The sequence below is a fragment of the Diachasma alloeum genome, unplaced genomic scaffold, assembly GCF_001412515.2.
Source record: "Diachasma alloeum isolate Michigan unplaced genomic scaffold, Dall2.0 Dall_scaffold_00557, whole genome shotgun sequence".
Taxonomy (NCBI): domain Eukaryota; kingdom Metazoa; phylum Arthropoda; class Insecta; order Hymenoptera; family Braconidae; genus Diachasma; species Diachasma alloeum.
In genome coordinates, this window is record NW_021680689.1 from 498,410 (window position 1) to 518,794 (window position 20,385).

At 43.0% G+C, this 20,385-nt stretch overlaps 1 protein-coding gene across 6 annotated transcripts; it reads right to left on the minus strand.

The window, feature by feature from the left end:
• Window positions 1–332: 332 nt before the first annotated feature.
• On the minus strand, window positions 333–19,808 carry LOC107043242 (ankyrin repeat domain-containing protein 17). Of its 6 annotated transcripts, none has more exons than XM_015264635.1 (12): window positions 19,308–19,808; window positions 14,173–14,622; window positions 10,738–12,495; window positions 10,286–10,460; window positions 9,102–9,694; window positions 8,310–8,444; window positions 7,830–8,037; window positions 7,581–7,714; window positions 4,239–7,206; window positions 1,818–4,012; window positions 1,129–1,323; window positions 333–976 (listed from the first exon to the last, which is right to left on the minus strand). In XM_015264635.1, the coding sequence occupies exons 1-12, from the start codon at window positions 19,494–19,496 to the stop codon at window positions 950–952; spliced, it is 9,027 nt and encodes a 3,008-aa protein (XP_015120121.1). In that variant the 5' UTR covers window positions 19,497–19,808; the 3' UTR covers window positions 333–949. The 6 variants fall into 6 exon arrangements, with proteins under 6 accessions (XP_015120121.1, XP_015120122.1, XP_015120120.1 ...); XM_015264636.1 differs by having other exon boundaries at window positions 9,159–9,694; window positions 10,286–10,484; XM_015264634.1 differs by having other exon boundaries at window positions 9,108–9,694; window positions 10,286–10,484.
• Window positions 19,809–20,385: the final 577 nt, after the last annotated feature.

Below are 20,385 nucleotides of genomic sequence, written 5' to 3' on the forward strand. Positions count from 1 at the left end.
TACAAAACTTCGTGAGATCAAATGAATTTTCTGAAATATTGAATATCTCCTGAACAAATGATCCGATTTCAATAAATCTGAGTTCATTTTCAAGGTATTTTAATGATCTTGAAAATGAGTTTTTATTCGTCAAAATTCACTCTACCAATCTTGAGAAATTTCCATTTTTGTCCGATATGAATAAAAAAATAAGAAAACCAGTTGTGATGACTCCAACATGAACTAATTTATTATTTAAAAAATTAAAACAATGAATTGTCTCGACAGAACTGTAAATCCTGGCAGCGTCATCCACCTGAAGAGGGAAAAATAAAAAAAGCAACAAAACAGCATATTTTTTATTTTACGGTATATTTCATATTATTTATCATCTCTCATTTATTTTCGCACAATAATTGGTTTTTGCGTTTGACCAATAAAACAAACACGCCCGTGTGTTCATTATTTATTTTAAATGATTTTTATGATCATGGAGCAACACATCCCAAGGCGTTAATTAATCGTTCAGCCTCCAATCGCCACAATATCCAACTCCTCATTATTATAATCATTTAATATATTTTTACCATTTTTTATTTTGTTCCAATTTATTTATTGGTATCGAATAAGTATATTAGAAGATAATAATAGCAATAAATTGTAGTAAGGATTTGTTTTACCATCCCTTATCACCTATCATGACAAGTAATATTGGATTTTTTTGTTGTCTGGGTGTCAATGAATATAGTAATGTAATTAATGTGGTGTCTAGAACCAACGCATTCTTGCTTTATGCCAGTTTCATCAACTACAACTACTAGTTTTTTTTCCTTTTTTTTATCATTTTCTTTCCGAGTTTCTCGCTGTCTTCCATTATATCAAGGGTAAGATCATCTTCATCTCCCAGTTGTTGGTAATTATTTTTCTGTCTTAATTTGTATTAATTATTTTTCGCATCAAGTTCTAACATTTAATGGGTCCATTTGTTGTTCCATCCCTACAGAAAAATTACATGAGTAAAGCTTTTTGTCTTACAATTTTTTTAAACTTGCGTATTTTTGTTTTTTTTTTTAATCGGGTTTTTTGCGGTTTCGGAGAGGGCGAGGGGCAAAAGAAAGGGGGAGGGGAATTTTAATAAATGTATTTTACCGGGTGCGGCTTATCTTGATTGTTGGGATCCATTCCCCAGCCGGGTGCATCAATTTTCGTGGGCTCAGCCGGTGGAGGGAGCTCCTGGAGAGCTGGGGGATTGGAGAACTGGCCTGGCATTAGGGTGAGTCCTGGCATCAGGGATAATCCTGCTGCTGTACCGTTTGGGAATGCTTGAGGGTTCTCCATGTGACCCTGAATTATCAAAATGATTAATAAATCATTATTGATTCATAATTATACGTAAAATTATATTTTTATTCATTTCAATTCATTATTCTATTCATCTTCATTCAGTTTTTACAAATTCATTCAATTACTCAATTCAATTATTCGAATTTAATTGACTAAATTAAACAATCAATCAATGATTATTAATTATTAATCAATTATCGACGAGATCATCAAATAAACCCAATGAATGAATAAAATTTAATGATAATTAATGATAAAATAATATAATGGGATTAAGTCAGCGGAATATTTCCGAATCTAAGGGAGATAGCGAAATTTTCGTAATTACATTTGTTGTAGCTCTCAATTGGCTCTACAAAAAAGTTCATAACAAAAATTTTGCTATCTCCATTAGATTCCGAGATATTCGCTGAAAACTGGCCAATAGTGAAAATAGACTTAAACCGTTTTACCACTTCGCTACTGAATTTTAATTCTAAATGCGTAAAACTCACCTGAAAAGTTGATTCAATCATCTGATGCAACTCAGCATCGATATTCCCAACGCGTCCATACCCAGCCCCCCTGAACATCTGTCTCTCCATTCCTCCCCCAACATTGGGCCAGTTCCCCACGCCCTTATCACTATTGAGCATCCAGTTCATCCCCTCAGCATCGCCCCCAGGTCCCATCCCAGCATTATAGTTCTTCCAAGCCCTCTCAGTGCCAATGGGCCTGGGCACCTTCCTGTCCTCGATCTTCATCTGGCTCATCTCCTGGGTGACCTGGGCCGACGAAGAGGGCGACATGGCCGGCGATCCCCCATTCTCGAGTCCCTGGATCAGCTCCATATTCTGTCCAATATTCCCGAGATGGAAATTCACCTGAGGCATCATGGGCTCCTGATGGGGATAATTTCCATGGGGTCCAAACCACCTGTGCCCATTGGTGCTTCCCCCAATGTTGCCAGCAGGTCCTCCCCTCCCCGGATACTTGCCAATGGGAAAATTCGCGAGCATCGCGTGATTATTCTGCATGCCCGAAGGTGGTGGAGGCACAGCGAACATATTCGGATGAATACCACTGGCAGCATTGAACATCACCTGGTGTTTATTATTAACATGAAGTGAACTCGAGAAATCTGGTGCCCTTGGATTCAGCCTGGACATGCTGACAGTGGTGTTGACACTGCCTGATTGGCTGGAGGGTGCAAAGCTCTGCATGTGAGGGTGGAAAGGCATGAGATGCTGCTGTCCCTCATTAGGCACCATCTTCAGGAGGCTTGAGTTGACATTACTGATGGATGGATCGAACCCACCATTATTATTCTTAAACATCTCCATATTAGCTTGTGAACTTGATGGCATGATGTGCTGTTGTCCCTGACTCTCCTGCTGTCTCTCCTGAACGGGTGGAGCACTCTGGGACTGTGGGGGCATCTCCCTCTGCTGATGGGCCCCCTGAACATTCCTGGAAGGCATGTCTGGGTATCTGTTGAACTGTCCCATGGAGACAGGGAGCTCAATGCTCTGTTGATTGATGACAGGTCTGGTGACAGCTAGCCCAGTCGATTTATTCCCCTCGATGTAATTAATATTCGATTGAAACTGGGGCTGAATGCTGGGATTGTGGATCCCCGGTGACACCCCCTGATTAATCGTGCTGCCTCCAGTGTTTGATGCCTGTTTACTGGAGACTGGTGAACACATGGCAGTACCACGATACCCAGGAGCTTTGGATGCATCAGCCTGAGGTGGTGCACTGTCGATGAATTTATTTGGAGGGGCTGTTGATGCCGCTGACGAGCCTCCACCAGCCACTGTTGCAAAGTTCATTCCCTTCTGGTGGGACTCATTCTCACGGCCCCACATTGACTGCTGTGTGACCTTGGAGAATGTGTCGTTGAAGAGGGAGTACTCGAGGGGTGTGTTCGGTTGGATTGCACCCTGCTGGGTTGGCTGGGGCTGATCGTGGGTCTGTGGTACTGGTGTTGTCGATCTCATCTGCTGATGACTCTGGGCTTGGGGCTGTGACTGAGTCTGGCCTTGTGACTGACTCTGATTCTGCTGATTGTGACCCTGAGAATTGCCAGATTGTGGGGCCTGAGGTGCTGGTGGCGATGGTGTTACACGCATTGCATTCACCGACAATTCTGGCCCATTTGATACAGTCGATGATGTGACAACAGTTGAATTTGTTGTGTATGAATTTTTAGTTATATTACTCTGATAATGCTGCATCGTTGGAGCTGATAAATTCGGCAGTGTACGGCAGTGCTTGGGTGACGTCATGATTTGCTGTGGCGATGTCATCGGTGTTGTTGATGATGACGAGGACATCACAGTTATGGTATTAATTACCTTCTGCTTGGTGCCTGTTGAATAGGTTGATGACAGTACTGTTGTCATTGGTGAGGCAGTGATGTCTGATAATTTAGCAGCGAATGTCTGACCAGTGCTTGTTGTTACTACTTTTGTGGCACGTCCTGATGTCATTATCGCTGATGTGTAGGACATTGTCGTACGGGTATTTGTGGAGGTGGTTATCTGGGACTGTCGTTTTTCAGCTGCGGCAATTAATCGAGGAGCTGTGGCGCGTGATAGGGGAGTGGAGAAGGCACCTGCTAGTTTTATAGAGGAGGTGGAACGAAGGGGCACCAGTTGGGGCACTGATATGCCTGGGGCTGTGTACGATTTACTCGGATGGATACCTGGAATATTGGAGAAGGGAGAAATTAGATTGATCCCTTCGATTGGAGGCCCAAAAGTGAAAACATCTCGACAATATAATTAATTGATGTGGTTTAGGTGTTGCATAACTGGGCGATGGGATTTAAATTTTAATATTTCATTGAAGTTTTGTCATCATGACTTCCGAGATAATTATGAAATGAACAAAATAAAATGTATAATAAACTGTAATAAATGATAGCTCACCTGTTGCACCTGGTAACGGTGTGGGAGGTTTAGTAACCGGACCCATTTTCGGTTTCATCGCAGCAGCAGCTGGTACCATGGACTTATCCCAAGTGGACGAAGTCATGACCGTCAATTTGCTCTTGGGCAACATCTGCAGTATGTCCACATCGGGATCCTTGATGAGAGCAGCAATGAGTGTATGAGCCTGCTTGGTAGCATCAGTGGAGCCCTTGATAGTGATGATCCTCTCCCCCTGGCACTTGCTCTGCTTCTCCACTTCGATATGAGCACCAGTGGCTCCACGAATGGCATTGATATTGCTGCCACCCCTTCCAATGACCCTGCTAATGGCATTCGGTGGAACAGAGACCTTTTTCGATCTGAATGGTGAATTCATGAACCTACTGGAGTCATCGGACTGTCCTTTCCTCACCACCTCCTTCCATCCCTCCTCCCTCTTGGTGCCCTTGGGACTCGTCGAGTTATTGCTCTTAACTGAAGCATTGAACACCTCCTCATACTGGCCACTGTTCTTCTTCCCCTTTCCTGGAACATAATTCTCATTGCCAGTTGCCTCAAAGTCCTCCCTCTCAGCCGGATGCCTAGACGACTCAAACACCTGTCCCTTGATCTTCCTCTCGCTGACATTAACCCCAGAAGTAGAACTAGAACTAGCTGAAGAACGTGCATTTAACCCAGATGATGAAGCGATTCCACTACTGCTGGCAGTAATCCTCTTCTCCTGGCTCTTCCCCAAGACACTCTGATTCAAACTTGAGGAGAAAACACTGGAGCCCCCCCTGATCGGTGACGAATCCTTCTCATTGCTACTCGGACTACAATTCTTCTTCTTCTTTTTCTCTTTCTTCCTCTCCCTGGCCTTCACATCATTGCTGCTGCAACTCCCCTGGCTATTAGCATCGATGCCACTGTCTCCCTCCTCCTTATCAGGATCATCGGGGCTCCTGTTGACAGGCGATGGTGAGGGCACATTGTCCATTCGTTCACAACTGTCAGCACCCCCTTCATTATCACTCTCATCCCCCCTCTCCTCCTCGTCCTCAGACTTCTTGACGTCCTCCTTGTCCTCGTAGATTGTTTCGTTCTTCTTGTTCTCCTCGTGCAGCTTTCTCTTCTCCTCCTTCTTCTCGAGTTTCTTCTTCTTCTTTCGCTCGCGTCTCCTGGCAGCTGCAGCCTTCTTGGACTCCTCCCTCGTCTTCTCCATGTCGAGCTCCTCGAGGAGAATCGATGCATTCTTGTTGGCTTTAGCTGCTTGTGTCTCCTTAGCAGCTCTGATGACTTTCACACACTCCTGACACTTGACTAACAGCTCTTTATCGTTAACCGTTGCAATGTACCTCGTCATCTCTTGGTCACTGGGGAACTGCGTCACGTGGTTGACCATCCACTTGACGACTTTGATGTGGCCCTTTCTGAAAGCAGCCATGAGACACGAGACTTTACGATTGTCCTGAGAGTCTATGTCAGCCCCAGCGTGGTAAAGCAGATCAACGACATTCAGGTGTCCACCATTAGCAGCCAGCCACAATGGACTGTTTCCCTTTTTATTTTTAACTTCGACTTGAGTTCCTCGAGACAGCAGGAGCTCGACGAACCTGCAGTGGCCCTTGTCAGCGGCAATCGTCAGGGCAGTGTCTCGTGATGAAGGAACAGGTGTGGCATTCACATCAGCTCCCTTAGTCAGCAAGACTCTTCCAACTTCGACGTAACCCCCACTGGCAGCTTCCATCAGAGGTGTCAACCCCGTCTTCGCTCGATGCTCAACATTAGCTTTTCTGTCCAGAAGAAGACTGACAACCTCGTGTCTTCCCTGGAAGCAGGCCAAAGTCAGCGCAGTGTTTCTATTAGTCTCGATCTGGGCGTTGATGTCACTCCCCATGTCCAGGAGTAGTTTAACAGCTGCAGTGTGGCCGTTCATAGCAGCCAACATCAGCGGTGAGATTCCAAGTTTAGATCCTGTTCTGGAATTAATCTCAGCTCCATGAGAGAGAAGAAGTTTTATTATGTTGACGTAGCCACCAGACGCTGCGAGGGACAGGGGAGTGTAATCAGATACATTTCTGTGTTCTTTGTTGGCTCCTCTTGTCAGCAGTAGCTCCACAACTTCGAAGCGACCACCACTGCAGGCGAGGGAGAGTGGAGTGTCCTTGGTACGTTCTGATTGTGCCTCAATGTCAGCTCCATGATTCAGTAGTATCTCAACGACTTTTTGGTGGCCAGCTGTGGCTGCTAGGATCAGTGGTGTGAAGCCTTTCTTGTCTCGATGTTCAATGTCAGCGCCTCGTGACAGGAGAAATTCAACTAGCTCCTCGTGGCCACCGGCGCAGGCAAGTGTCAGAGCTGTGTCGTGATTGCTGTCTGTTTCAGAATCAACGTCCATCACCGAGAATTGAGTCATGGGGGCTTGGGTGCTTGGTGTTACTGGGGTGTACGTTGACGATGGTGTTGTATTCGTGGAGACTGTGCCACTGGAGTATTGGACCACTGTGTTGACAGTGTTGGGGTCCAACTGGTAATTCTGGACTGATGCTGGTGGTGTTGATGTGGCAGTGGTCTGTTGAGGACAGGTTTGGGGAGACGCCAGGGGATATCTTGCTTTCTTTCCCTTCGTACCAGCACTCGCTGTGTAGACTTGCTTCTTATCCAGGGCTGTCGGGACTGGAGTTGCTAATCCTTGGGTCTGGGTTGCCACCTGCACCTGCGTGGTGGGTGTGTTGGTGCCTGCGTTGACGTTGGTGGTGGTAGTGGCGTTGCACGTTGAACTCGAGGGCTGGGCGAAACCGTTGGACTGTTGGGCTAAACGATCGAGGCTTGGGGGCTGGACGTGACGCGTTGGGGGCTGGGGCTCGTAAAGGTCACTGTCCAGCTTTCGTTGACGGCGGGCGTACGAGTAACCTCGCTGGAATGCCTCCATTGTTATTGGGTCCAGGCGCTCTGCTTCGCGTTTTGCTTTTTCACTTGCCTCCTGGAAGAGAGGTGGCGTTAACTGATATTTTTGGGGTTGACATGAGGGCTTTCTCGGAAATGAAAGAATTTGCTGGGAATATGAGAGAGAAGAAATAACAAATTGACTTCTATAGTGCATTTTCTATTATTTTTCATTCATTTCATTGCCACTGAATTGATGAATAAGGTAAGAATCCTAAAAATTGATTTAACAAAATTGAAAACATCTTGTAGATTTGAAAAAATTTAATAACCCTCGCATTCAAGCACAATTTTAAAGATTCTAAAGCCGCTATTGTCTTAAATAATTAAGATATAGAAAAATTCTCTGGAGTTTTAATGTAAATAATTTGATAAAAAAATATTCTTATCCAAAAATTGTGTTCAATTTACCTGTTCAAACATCTTTCGAATGGTTTTCTGATCAGCAGAGAGCAGTTCCTCAGCGAGTTCCCTCCTCTGATCCCTGTCCAATCCCCTCACATCCATCTTCTTCAATTCCCCCTTCTCCTGCTCCTCGGTTCCCGCTGAAAAATAAAAATCCCCACCATCAAACAACCACAAAACAATCCCCCTAAACACATAAAAAATAATCTCCAGACATGACAAAATCTCTCAACATAATTCGCCTGTGATAATTACCGTTAGGCACATCGTCGAAGGTAATGGATTCGATAATTTCGGCAACCTCGTCGATAGGTATCTGCATTCCATCATCTAATTTGAGTACTTTGTCATCGGCAGCAAGTGCCTTAGCTTTCTGTGCAGCAGCAAAGAATGGACAAGCACTGTCTCTGTGTAATCTCGTTAAATCACTCTCCATATCCGGTATATTAAGCTGGCTGGTTTGCTATACATTGAAAATTCAACAACATCAGTTGACAAATTTCTCCTCAAGCATCCAAATTCGTTCAATAACATTAATTAAATCCAACAGAAAAGCCTTCTTCCCACATTCATGGTTATAAATAAATACAACAAATGTATTCTACAGGTGGAGAAATTAACAAAAATAGGGCCTCATCAGCCACTGGCTCGTCTAGGATTTCAGATTAATGCAAAAATCTTCTCTCAGTATTTTTGAATTTTTTTTGTGTTGTTTTTTTGTTTTTCAATTAATACCTGATCTTGCTGATTATCTTGGTGGGTCTGTGTGGGGTGGAGGTGTGCAACAAGTTGACTTGGCATCATAATCTCTACTCCACTGCTCACCACTACACCTTGCTGTTGGGGTTGCTGTTGTTCTTGCTGTTGTACCTGCATTCAGAGATTAGCGACAAGTGGTTTATCATCCCCTTTTTTTTTTAAATTGGAATTCTGTTTAGTCCTCAGGCTTTTCTAGGTCGGATCGGTTCTCCTCAGTTATCACATCAGTAAGTTAATTTGATTATTAATTTTGAGAGAAGAGAACAGATGATTATTGCACGGAATGCACAGGCGAATTAATTGATATTGAATTGGCGCGTTTAACATTCCAAGAGGCATTTTCTCCTGGAACCTTTGGTTATGGGAATAATTGCCAGAGCCGAGAGATAGATCTAGGGTTTAATTGAGATTTTACTTTTTTAATTGGAAAATTATGTCGTTAACGAATAATTTTGGAAAAAAATGGTAAAAACACTTTTTCTTTGCTGAAGCTACTCATTAACAAGATAATTAGCACAAAAAATCATTTTTCAAAAAAACAACAATTCACGCAATGTTAAATAACAAATCATCTCATTAACAAGTAATTTCAGACGAAAATATTGAAGAAATGTTTTGCAAAAAATTAAATTCTCTGCAAAAAATGTCTTCGCCATTTTTATCGGTTCCCAAAATCACCAGGTCTTCCTCAAATATTCCCCCAATATTGAGAATTAAAGTGAATAATCCCCCACTAACTTGTTTTCTCAATTAAAACAATCGACGAACCTGCACCTGATCGAGCTGAAGTTGTAACTGTTGATTCAACTGCTGTAACTGATGTACCTGTCTGACTTGAAAGGTATGCTGTCGTTGTTTGTCCTCATACTGCTGCTGCAATCCAAACATAGTGGTGGTCTGTTGTTTCTCCTGCTGTACGGCCTCGAGGACAGCAGCACGTTGGAGAAATCTCCCATAAGCAATGGCTGATTTACGAATGTTCTTGCCCTCCTTCTTGGACACTGGTTTCGCCTTTGGACGATCGCTGATTGCTGTATTTTGACTGACATCGCTGATTGTTGTTATCGTTTGATGTGGTTGGCTCACTGGCAGCTGGGTGATAGCATTTGTTGGAAAATCAAATGTTGGGGCTGGTGTTGCTGATGTTAAAACAGTTGGTGTTGTCAAGGCTGATGTTGATGGTACATTTGGAATCTGTGGCTCGTTGGGAGCTAGTGGCAGGGATCTCACAGCTGTTCTCAGTTGCTCCTCCAGCATGATACTCTTGCCGATACTGATGCCTCGGTCAATGGCTTGACACAAAGACAGTGCCTCTGGGTCTTGATGGTCACCTGATAATTCTGATGTTCCGCAGACTAGCCCTAACGAAACACCAATACCATTCGAACGATTGTGCCATTTGGTCTTTTCGAGTTTCTCAAGGGGTTTTTAAATTTTTTTTGAGTGGTGTTAGGGGGTTGGGTGACAAGACCGAGGGGTTTGCGGAGAGATAATGCTGGACGTGCGAGACACTCAGTTATTATATTGCTAATTAGGTGGAAGGGGAGGGTTTAGGGATTTAGGGTTTAGGGACTTGTGAGGGGCTGATTCAGTAGTGAAGTGTTTTTTCATGGTGCGTAAGGAGTTGTCAAGGTATTGATATTTTTTTCAGGGAATTTAATAGTGCAATAATATCTAGGGGCTTTTACGATTCATCTACTTGTTATCGAGATGATTAGGGGATTAACAAAAGAGGGCTGTTTCCTTTACATAGGAAATTATCTACTTTTCTACGAGAAAATTCATCTTTACATTTTTCAATTGATCAATTAGTTATTGAGGAAATACAAAATTACTGAAATTTCAATTTAACACAAAAATTGCAAAAATAAAAAAGATTGAATCACTTCACTACTGAAATATGGGCTAATGGAGAGGATTGTTGATAGTATAATAATTATTTTGGTACTCACCACAGGGAGCAGTGGTTGGTTGAGCTGGCAAGTCGATCTTTATCATTCCTGGCAGTATTGCATCGGTGGAGTCAGCCCCATCGCCAGTTGACTGTTGGCGTTTCTGTTCCTCGAGGTTCGGTGTACCCAGGAACAGGTGCCCAGCCCCCTTGTACTGAAGCTGACGCTCTACCCTCTGAAATGCCACGTTTTTGAAGTTCTTTCCCATTAATTTAGTATCCAAGCTCAAAATCCAGTAAAATTAATTTTACATCATTATTTAAAAATACTTTTTACAGCTGATTTTTCGCCAAAGAACAAAATCTTCTCATGAAAATTCCTCTCTAAAAATCCATAAATTCCACGACTTGACTTTTAAAAAATTCTATTGAGAAACTTGAAGTCGAAAATTTAAATCTACTCTTTTAGTTTAGGAAAATGTTTGGACTCTGCAGCCCCTGAGATATACCAACCTGCAGTTCCTCAAGAATCTGCTGCTTATGCATGATCTGTTCATGCCTAGCACTCTTCCTGCCATCGCCAGAGGTTGACGCCCCCCCGGCAGTCTGTCCAGGGCTCAACGTGATATTGGGCTCAGTGAGTCCCCCAAATCCCCCACTCCCCTTATCGAGAATATTCGTATCATCGACAGCAGCAGCAACAGTGCCAGTCTCGCCTGCAGGCTGTGTCCTGACCTGCTGTGCCTCAGCAGAAGTCAAGCCCACATCAGGCATGGTGGTGGCTCGATGATTTTTCCTCAAAAGACTCTTGCCATTGCCCTTCGCCTGATTGTTATCAGCACTGGCCTGCTGTCCCTGCACCGGATTACCATTCTGCCCACTGGCCTGTGGTTGTCCCTGTCCCTGCGACACCCCCTGCCCCATCCCAGGTGCCACCCCAGGTGCATTCATCATGATAGAATGTGGATAATCCAACAACAACTGAACAACATTGGTATGGCCACCCTTGGCTGCCTCAATCAGCATTGTCGAATTATCCTTGAGCTTGTGGAATGGATCAGCAGACTGTGCCAACAACAATTCAACAACAGCCACATGCCCCCCAGCGCAAGCCAGCGAAAGTGGTGTATGATCATTGTTCGTTGTATTACGATTTAAACTCGCTAATTTCGATATTAAAAACTGAACAGTGCAGAGATGTCCAGCCCTGCATGCCTTCATCAGTGGTGTCCTGCCCCCCTCCGACTCATGCTCCAAGTCAGCGCCAAACTGCAGAAGCAAATCAGCAACATCAGTGTGGCCATTTTCACATGCATAAGTGAGTGCAGTGTCACCAGTCTGTGTCTGGGCATGGACATCAGCACCAGATTCCAGTAGATATCTGACAAGATCGAGATGTCCCTCCTGTGCAGCCTCCATAAGTGGTGTTGATGCACCAAGTTCAATGTCAGCTCCAGCTTTAATGAGAAAATCAGCGACCTCGAGGAAGCCACCACAGCAGGCGAGGGTGAGAGCTGTCTCCTGGGTCTCCTCGGTTTGAGCATTGATGTTGGCACCCTGGCTCAGTAGTAAAGCCACCATTTCCTCGTGGCCCTCGCGTGCTGCCTCCATCAGGGGGGTGTATCCCTCGTCATTGACTTCCTCGATGTTCGCCCCTCGTTCAATCAGCAGCATGGCAAGATCCACGTGGCCACCGCAGGCTGCCAGGGTCAGTGGTGACTCGAAGCTGTCAGTGGGCATGTTCACCTGGGCCCCAGAGTCCAGGAGAAGTCTCGCCACCTCGACGTGACCGTCCATCGATGCCTCCATCAGGGCTGTGTGCATCTCGTCGGTTTTGTGCTCCTGATCAGCACCAGCTTCTAACAAAAATCTCACCATGTCCAGGTGGCCTTTGTAGCAGGCAAGAGTCAGGGCGGACTCCTTGAACTCGTTGGAGTGGGTGTTTATCCCTGCCCCGTTCTCCAGAAGGATTTTAGCCACTGGCACGTGGCCTGCACTGGCTGCCTCCATCAGGGGAGTGTGACCGTTCTCATTGTGGTCCTCCACGTTGGCACCTGCCTCCAGGAGGACCTTCACAACGTCCTCGTGACCACCAGCGCAACCGTACATCAGGGGAGTGTTGCCCGAGGTCGATTGAGCATTCACGTCTGCTCCGTGGGCTATTAGAAGGGAGACTATGTCCACGTGACCTGCACTCGCTGCTTCCATCAATGGGGTGCAGTCACCCTTTATTCCACGATCTTCCACGTTGGCGTTCATCGCGAGGAGGACCTGGAAACAGAGGGTTCCAAGGTCAAAGGACGAGCGGGACAATTTGCTGGAGAGCGTTTTTGTAGCTCATGAAATGATTTATAAAACATTCTCTTCATATTTCTCTTTCAATTTTTTTATGAATATCCTGAAAACTAGTTTATTTATTTTTAAAAAAACATCAAGACTTTTTTTGTAGCCCAACAAAATTCTCTCAAAAACTCTCTTGATATTTTCATCTGGACTATTCTTTCCATTTGGAAGAAACGAATTCTACATGAACAAAACTCATAATTTGTTCAGTTGTACTCCGAAATCTTTCTTTACAAATATCTCCACAAGCACTAGACTTACCGCAAAACATCATAGAACCTTTTTTGTAGAGAATTTTATGCTCTACAAAAAGTTTCCTATGACATTTTCCTCAAAACCCACTCCTTGCCGAGATATTCACAAAAACAGAATTCCAAAACAACGAATTTTATTTTTTCCAGTTTACTCTAAACTCTTCGTCCCTGAATATCCCAAAAACCACTGGGTTTATCGAAAAACACCACAGGACCTTTTTTATGCCAAATTTCATGCTCTGCAAAAAGTTTCCTGTGACATTTTCCCCAAAACCCACTCCTTGCCGAGATATTCACAAAAACAGAATTCCAAAACAACGAATTTTATTTTTTCCAGTTTACTCTAAACTCTTCGTCCCTGAATATCCCAAAAACCACTGGGTTTATCGAAAAACACCACAAGACCTTTTTTGTGCAGAATTTCAAGCTCTGCAAAAAGTTTCCTGTGACATTTTCCTCAAAACCCACTCCTTGCCGAGATATTCACAAAAACAGAATTCCAAAACAACAAATCTTATTTTTTCCAGTTTACTCTAAACTCTTCGTCCCTGAATATCCCAAAAACCACTGGGTTTATCGAAAAACACCACAGGACCTTTTTTGTGCAGAATTTCATGCTCTGCAAAAAGTTTCCTGTGACATTTTCCCCAAAACCCACTCCTTGCCGAGATATTCACAAAAAAAGAATTCCAAAGCAACGAAACTTATTTTTTCCAGTTTACTCTAAACTCTTCGTCTCTGAATATCCCAAAAACCGCTGGGCTTATCGAAAAACACCACAGGACCTTTTTTGTGCAGAATTTCATGCTCTGCAAAAAGTTTCCTGTGACATTTTCCCCAAAACCCACTCCTTGCCGAGATATTCACAAAAACAGAATTCCAAAACAACGAATTTTATTTTTTCCAGTTTACTCTAAACTCTTCGTCCCTGAATATCCCAAAAACCACTGGGTTTATCGAAAAACACCACAGGACCTTTTTTATGCCAAATTTCATGCTCTGCAAAAAGTTTCCTGTGACATTTTCCCCAAAACCCACTCCTTGCCGAGATATTCACAAAAACAGAATTCCAAAACAACAAATCTTATTTTTTCCAGTTTACTCTAAACTCTTCGTCCCTGAATATCTCAAAAACCACTGGGTTTATCGAAAAACACGACAGGACCTTTTTTGTGCAGAATTTCATGCTCTGCAAAAAGTTCCTTGTGACATTTTCCCCTAAACCTACTCCTTCGGAAGATATTTCCAAAAAACTACAGTTATCGGCAAAAAACCCCTCATTTTCGCCAATCCCTCAATTTCACCCTCGAAATCTCCTCCCCAACTCCATAAAATCCACTGAACCCCTCACCTGTGCAAGTTCGTAGTACCCAGCAGAGCACGCCAACGACAGCAAGCTCTCTCCCTCCTCAGTGGTCTCGTGAACACTCCTCCCCTCAGTAAGCAACTTCCTGACAGTTCCAACGTCCCCGTCAGTGCAGGCCTCAACAAGCGACCTCTTTTCGTTCTGACTCCTCGGATTATCACTGCGCATACGTGTCAATGCAGCAGCAGCCTCATCAAGTGCACAAGAAACACTGGACGTTAAACGTCTGAGTACCTCGTGATCAGCGAGATGTTTTCCATCTCCAGACGACAATTTTCCAATGCCAGCGGCCTCAAGCAGTGCCTCAAGCCTCGCCTGTGTCTCCGGATCGACAGATCTCTCCGGATCCTCAGGGGTCAGTAAAAATTTCGACGACTCCAGATGATGATCCTCTTCGAGTGCAGCTTGTTCGATGGCAGCACGAAAAAACTCCGGCTGTAAAGGAAAAAATAGGGGAAAAAAAACGGTGAAAACTGGCGAATCAATGGCACTGGTCAAATCAACTAATCAAAACACATGAGACCATTTGACTTGTTTATAACAACCACAACACAGGAACTGTTCAATCCATCAGAATCTCCGCTACCCGAGATATGTAACAATTGAGGTTATGAGCGTTGGAACGCAAGAGCGAGAGAGACAGAGGCCATTCATCACGAAAAAATGCGGGGCGACTCGATCAAGTTCTAGGTGAGTTTACATGAGCCACCGAAAATAATGCACTTTGATACGGACAATAGAGGAGAACATCACGGAACAATGACACTCACGATGAACCTCAAGGCCCCCCTCACCGCCCGTGAACCCACCCTAAATCGTAATTTTAATCATCAAGAGGGGGTTTTTAACATTCTGGAACAAGGACACTGCGAAGGGGGCATCGAACGACTCCGTGGCACTCAGTCCAACCTCTCCCCGATTGAAAATTCCAAAATTCACGGCTAATTCGCCAAACTCTGGGTGTTCACACGGTTTTTTATCGATGATCAGTGGATTGCAGGGATTTTTCGAGGCTTTTGACTATTGTCAGGGACTTTTTAGCGACTCGAGACGAGGAAGACACGAGTGAAAGTACAAGTTGTGAGTTCAATACGTCATTGTTGTACGGAATGGGTTTGAGAGCCTCGGTTGACTCGGGTTCGTGTCGGTTGGGTTGGCTTTACCATCGCGCACAAAACGCTCTAATGTATTATAAAAAATGAGAGGATTGAACAATGTGCAGCCATTCCACGGTGGATCATACTGACACTTCATGGGGGGGAGGGTTCTAGGGGGTTTTTGGGGGGGAGGGGGTCGGCCCTTGAGGTGGCTACGTCCCTGGGGATGAGAGGCTCGAGGGTTTTGGTTTGTAACAAAGGATTAATGAGGGATTCGCGGGGAGGGGGCGCAGGGGGGAGGGCTTTCGAGAGATTTTCGGGGGAAATTTGGGGGCTATTTTTGGGAATTTTGGGAGGGGCTAGGGGAGTATGCGGGGAAAATTCGGTAGGGGTTCCTGAGGGGTTGTTCGAAGAACCTTTTGGAGTTTGTGAAATTAACTGTTCTTTTAGTTTATTTATTCTTTAAGGGGTTTTTTATTTATGAAAGTGACGGTGTGAGGGGAATGTGAATTTTTAGGATTTGTTTAACTCGGGAATCAGCTAGGGAACTGTGGTTCAGGGGACAATGTGTGGACGATTGATGGATTTTAAGATGAGTAGTTAGTTGAGCGCAGAAATAAATTTTTAGAAATTATGGAATTATGAGAAATTAGAATTTTTAGGGATTCCTTCGCTGGAATAAAAATGAGGAATTATTGGAAAGTTTGATTTTCTGGGATTAGTTGGGATTAAATCAAGAGATAATTGATCATCTATAGGAATAAATCCTCAGAAATTAGGAAGATAATGAAAAATTTTAATTTTTAGGGATTCATTCACTCGAAAAAAAAAGAGGAATTATTGAAAAAATTTATGGGGATTAGTTTTCTATTTAATTGATCTGTGGGGGCAATTGTTGAGGATTCGATTTACACAATGAATAATTAATCAATAAAAGGAACAAATCCTCAGAAATGATGGAAATGATGAGAAATTTCCAGGAAAAAAATAAATGTTTTCATTATTATAAAAAACTGGAAAATTATTGAAAGAGGTTTAATTTTTTGGGATTAGTTGTCTATTTAGTTCACCCATGGGGGCAATTGTTGAGGATTCGATTAACCCAATAGATAATTAATCAAGTAATATTACAAATCCCAGAAATTATGGAGATGCAGAATGAGATTGGAAAAGTCTCAGTGTTTCACGGGGTAACGGTGGCCTTTAAGAGAAATGTCAGCAGATGATTTTCGTAGAGAATTTCATGATCTACCAGACTGGTCCTTTCATGTTCTGCCCTCGGGGCTACGGTTTTCGAGGGCATTACGCAATTAGGGAGAATGTGAGATACGAATTTTTCAACATTCACCGGGGGAATCACCGAAATGTTGCAATTCGGAGCATAACACGGCTATTTTCGGGATCTAGATTGGTCGATTGTCGGTGGAGTTGAAGGGAGCGAACGAATCCAAGGGAAATCGACGTTTGCAGGCGTCATGCAGGCTTCGATAATTTCGAAATACGATTTTTTTTTATTGAGACGGGTCGGATTGTCTGGGCAAATAGGGGATGTGGGCACTGGTAATAGTCTAGTAATGACTATTGTGCTGTGGGCTCATGCATGAAGCACCAGAGAATCGTAATTTTCGAATTTATTCGTCAATTTATCGTAATTTCACATTTTTTAGAAAAAAACCCCAAATTTCCTCGAAATCGCCAATTCTTTGTTATCAATTCTGTGAATATCTCGAAAACTACTGGGTGCAGCGAAAAATGTCAGAAGATCTTCTACGCAGAGAATTAAATTTCCCACAAAAAATGTCTTGCGACATTTCCTCCTAGACCCTGTCATTACCGAGATAATTAATCAATTAACAACGAATGACAGAAAAAATCAAGTGGACTTTTTCTAAATGTCAGATATTTTTTACGGAATTAAATTCTCTACGAAATATCCTCTGACATTTCCGATAATGCCCAGAATAACAAAATTTCTAGTGAATTTTCAGGTAAAAAGCGACTGATTTCACTGGGAATTTGACATCTCCCAGCTCACTTACTCCTGACAATCTCTCTTCAGTTTCCTGTTATGTTATGTAATCAAACACAAATACACATTGGCACGAGATAGTGAAAAAAAAATTCATTCGATTCAATCTCTCATACTAATCACACAGAAGATAAAAATAACAATAATTCCCTCTTTCCCTCATTATTTTGATAATGAAAGTGGAGAGATTGACGTTGGGATTGCACGAAACACCACTCAACTCATGATGTTGAGGTTTTTATTTACAAGTTGAGTTGAGTCAGTTGTACCCCGGATTGTTGAGAGTAAAAGAGTTGGTGTTTCTCCCCCCCTCGTGTAATAGTGGGAGAAGAGGCTAGGTCGTAGGCCTCTCGGATCAAAGGCACTGAAAACAGGCACAAGAGAACATAACTCAGGGCAACCTGACGCGACGTTGCGGATACTGCTGGGAGGATTGGAATTCAGAGGCTATCGAGAGAAAGAGGAAATTTGACTTCAAAATTGAGGGAAAATCCACCCATTGGAGGAGTTAATATCAATTAAATCCGGGAGAATGGACTGTTTTTTCAATTTCAATTCATTTTTCAACTTGTTTTCATAAATTTTATGTCGATGATTTGTTTTGGAAATTGTAGAGCAAATGTTTATTACAGTTTTTTTGAGGACGTGGAAGTGTTTACTAATCTGCAGATGTTCTAGCCTTCGTTTTCTTAATATAGAAATGAGATGATTAGAGAAGATGATTAGAAAAGTGAAGAAGGACATAAAAAAGCTCTTGTCATGAAAAAATTAGAAGCTAATTGTTTTTCGAGGGAATTAAATTTCTCGATAATGAATGTCTAACCATGAATGTCCAAATCTACTGGTTTCTAAGACACTTAAACAATTCTAGAATAATCTGCGAATCCTTTAAAGTAAAATTTGTGCAGATTTTTTTGCACAAATGTCACGAGAAAGTTTCGTTTTAGGAAATTGAATTCTCCATAAAAAAAAGTATTTTGGAAGTTTTTCTTAAACTCATGAGTTTCCAAGATACTAAGACTTTAAATTAAAAATTTGTGTAATGATTTCTGTTGATGCCCCACCAACTGCTGCATTCGCAGAAAAATGTCAAGAGAAATTCCCTTTGGAAATTGAATTCTTGAAAAAAATAATTTTAAAATGTTTTCCTGGCCCCAGTGGATCCCAAAGCAATTAAACATCTCCAAAACGATCTAAAAAAGGCATTGGAGCAAGATTTGTCACCGAATTTATTTAGAAATTTCACCGGAAATTTTTAACAAATTTAATTCTCCACCAGAAGTTTCCACAATGTGTTCCAAAAATAAAAAATAAATTAAAAAATCGTAGCATCTTCGCAAGCACCCCCCAAGCAACTGTTACCAAAAAAAAAACAAAAAGAAACTGCAGAGAGCGGAATCCCCAGCAAAAACCTCTTGACATTTTCCTCCCCAAAAATTCAAAATCCCCAAAAACACGTGCAAAAATGTGAAAACGTCCCTCCCCAAGCCATGAAGACACCCCCCCAATCCCCTAAAAATTCCCGAAGCCCCCGAACCCCTGCCAAACCCCTTCAAACTCTAATTACTCATTAATTATTCTCAACGTGACGAATAAATTGTTGACGCACGACGTGATCGGTCTCGATTGGCCAAACCTCTGATTATCCGATCATGTCATCATGCAGCGATCAACCAAAACACAGACACCCGAAAAACCCCCTCGAACCCCCCGCAAAACCTCCCCGCGACCCGAGTCCCAAAAATAAAAACCAAAAACTGAAAAGCAGTTAATTGCATTGGAGTGCATGAGGCCCCGAGAATACTGCGATGCGGACGAAAGGCCGCCCCTCGTGCGCAATGGAAATGGACGTAAAAAAGTGTTGAATAGACCAAGAAGACCCCCCTCCCCCCCTCGCCGATCAAAATGAACAATTACCGCATTCCACTGGCGCAAAAACGGACACAACAGGGATGATAAAAGAGGAGAAAAAAAAATGGTGGAGACCCCATTACCTCGGAAATACTGTCCTCCTCACTTTCCGATGAGTCTGTCATAAATCGTGGCTGTAGTTCGGAGAAGGTCTCGGTCTCTGACTTTGTTGGGCTAGAGTTCGAGGACTGTGGTGTAGATGTTACTTCTTGAGCACAATTTTTATCGTGCTTCTGGCTATCCGAGGTTGTTCCTTGTGCTACATTCTGCATTTTTACCTACCGGATTAATCATATGACACAAATTTTTTTTTTATCGCTCTCTACCCCGTGGCCACCAACACACACTTCAAATCACTGGGGTATTTATCCCCCTTGTCTGATTTTTCCTCGCTATTTATTCCCACGAAAACGCGAGGAACGTATCGATGCCTCGGGAATAATCGGTTATGCAGGGACGTGACAATAATTCGGTGAGTTCTTTACGTTTTTTTACAATTTTTTTTCTCTTCAACACCACGATTCTTCGCCCGTCATTCACGTAAGCTAACATCCGCCATGTCTACTATGGCCGACTGTGGCCGAACCATGAGCAAACGACTACGTTTCCTAGTACACGAACGATGTTAACTCGAGGGTGGGAGGGGGTGCGCGGCCGGGGGAGCTCGACGGCGAGAATTTTCGCGGAGATTGAGGATAGGTACGAAAGCCTGGGGGAGGGGACACAGACTAGGCAGTGAGCGAGTCAGGGGGAGCGACGGGTGAATTTTTTTGGCGGTCAGTCGCAGGGTTTTTGAATTGGAGAAGTCATTTTGGATTTGGGGAATTCATTTGTGAGATTTCCTTGGGAGTCGTCTGGGGAATTCGTTCGTGAAAGTGTAGTAAAGGAACGAAAATGATTTAAAGTGCGATAAATTTACATTTTTTTTTCATTGTGAATTGAATTTTGAAGATTAAAATACGAAATTAGGGGAGGGTGGGGTAAAATGGACAGTTTGGACTTTTTTAAAGTTTAAAATTTATAACTCAGAAACAAATTTATCAATTGAGCTCAGTTTAGGGACAAAGGGACAAAATTATTCTTTGTATTGAAAAAAAAATTGTTAAATTTTATCAATATTTCAACCCTTCATTAACATATTTTAAAAAGTCAAGTGTTCGT

What these genes read in the sequence shown, in the direction of transcription:
- LOC107043242 (XM_015264633.1), bottom strand. Translation starts at nt 19,496, where the DNA reads ATGCAGAATGTAGCACAAGGAACAACCTCGGATAGCCAGAAGCACGAT. An exon ending in TTCGAAAGATGTTTGAACAG is followed by an intron (nt 7,207 to 7,580) that starts GTAAATTGAACA and finishes CCTCTCTTCCAG; the next exon opens with GAGGCAAGTGAAAAAGCAAA. An exon ending in ACCGTTACCAGGTGCAACAG is followed by an intron (nt 4,013 to 4,238) that starts GTGAGCTATCAT and finishes CCAATATTCCAG; the next exon opens with GTATCCATCCGAGTAAATCG.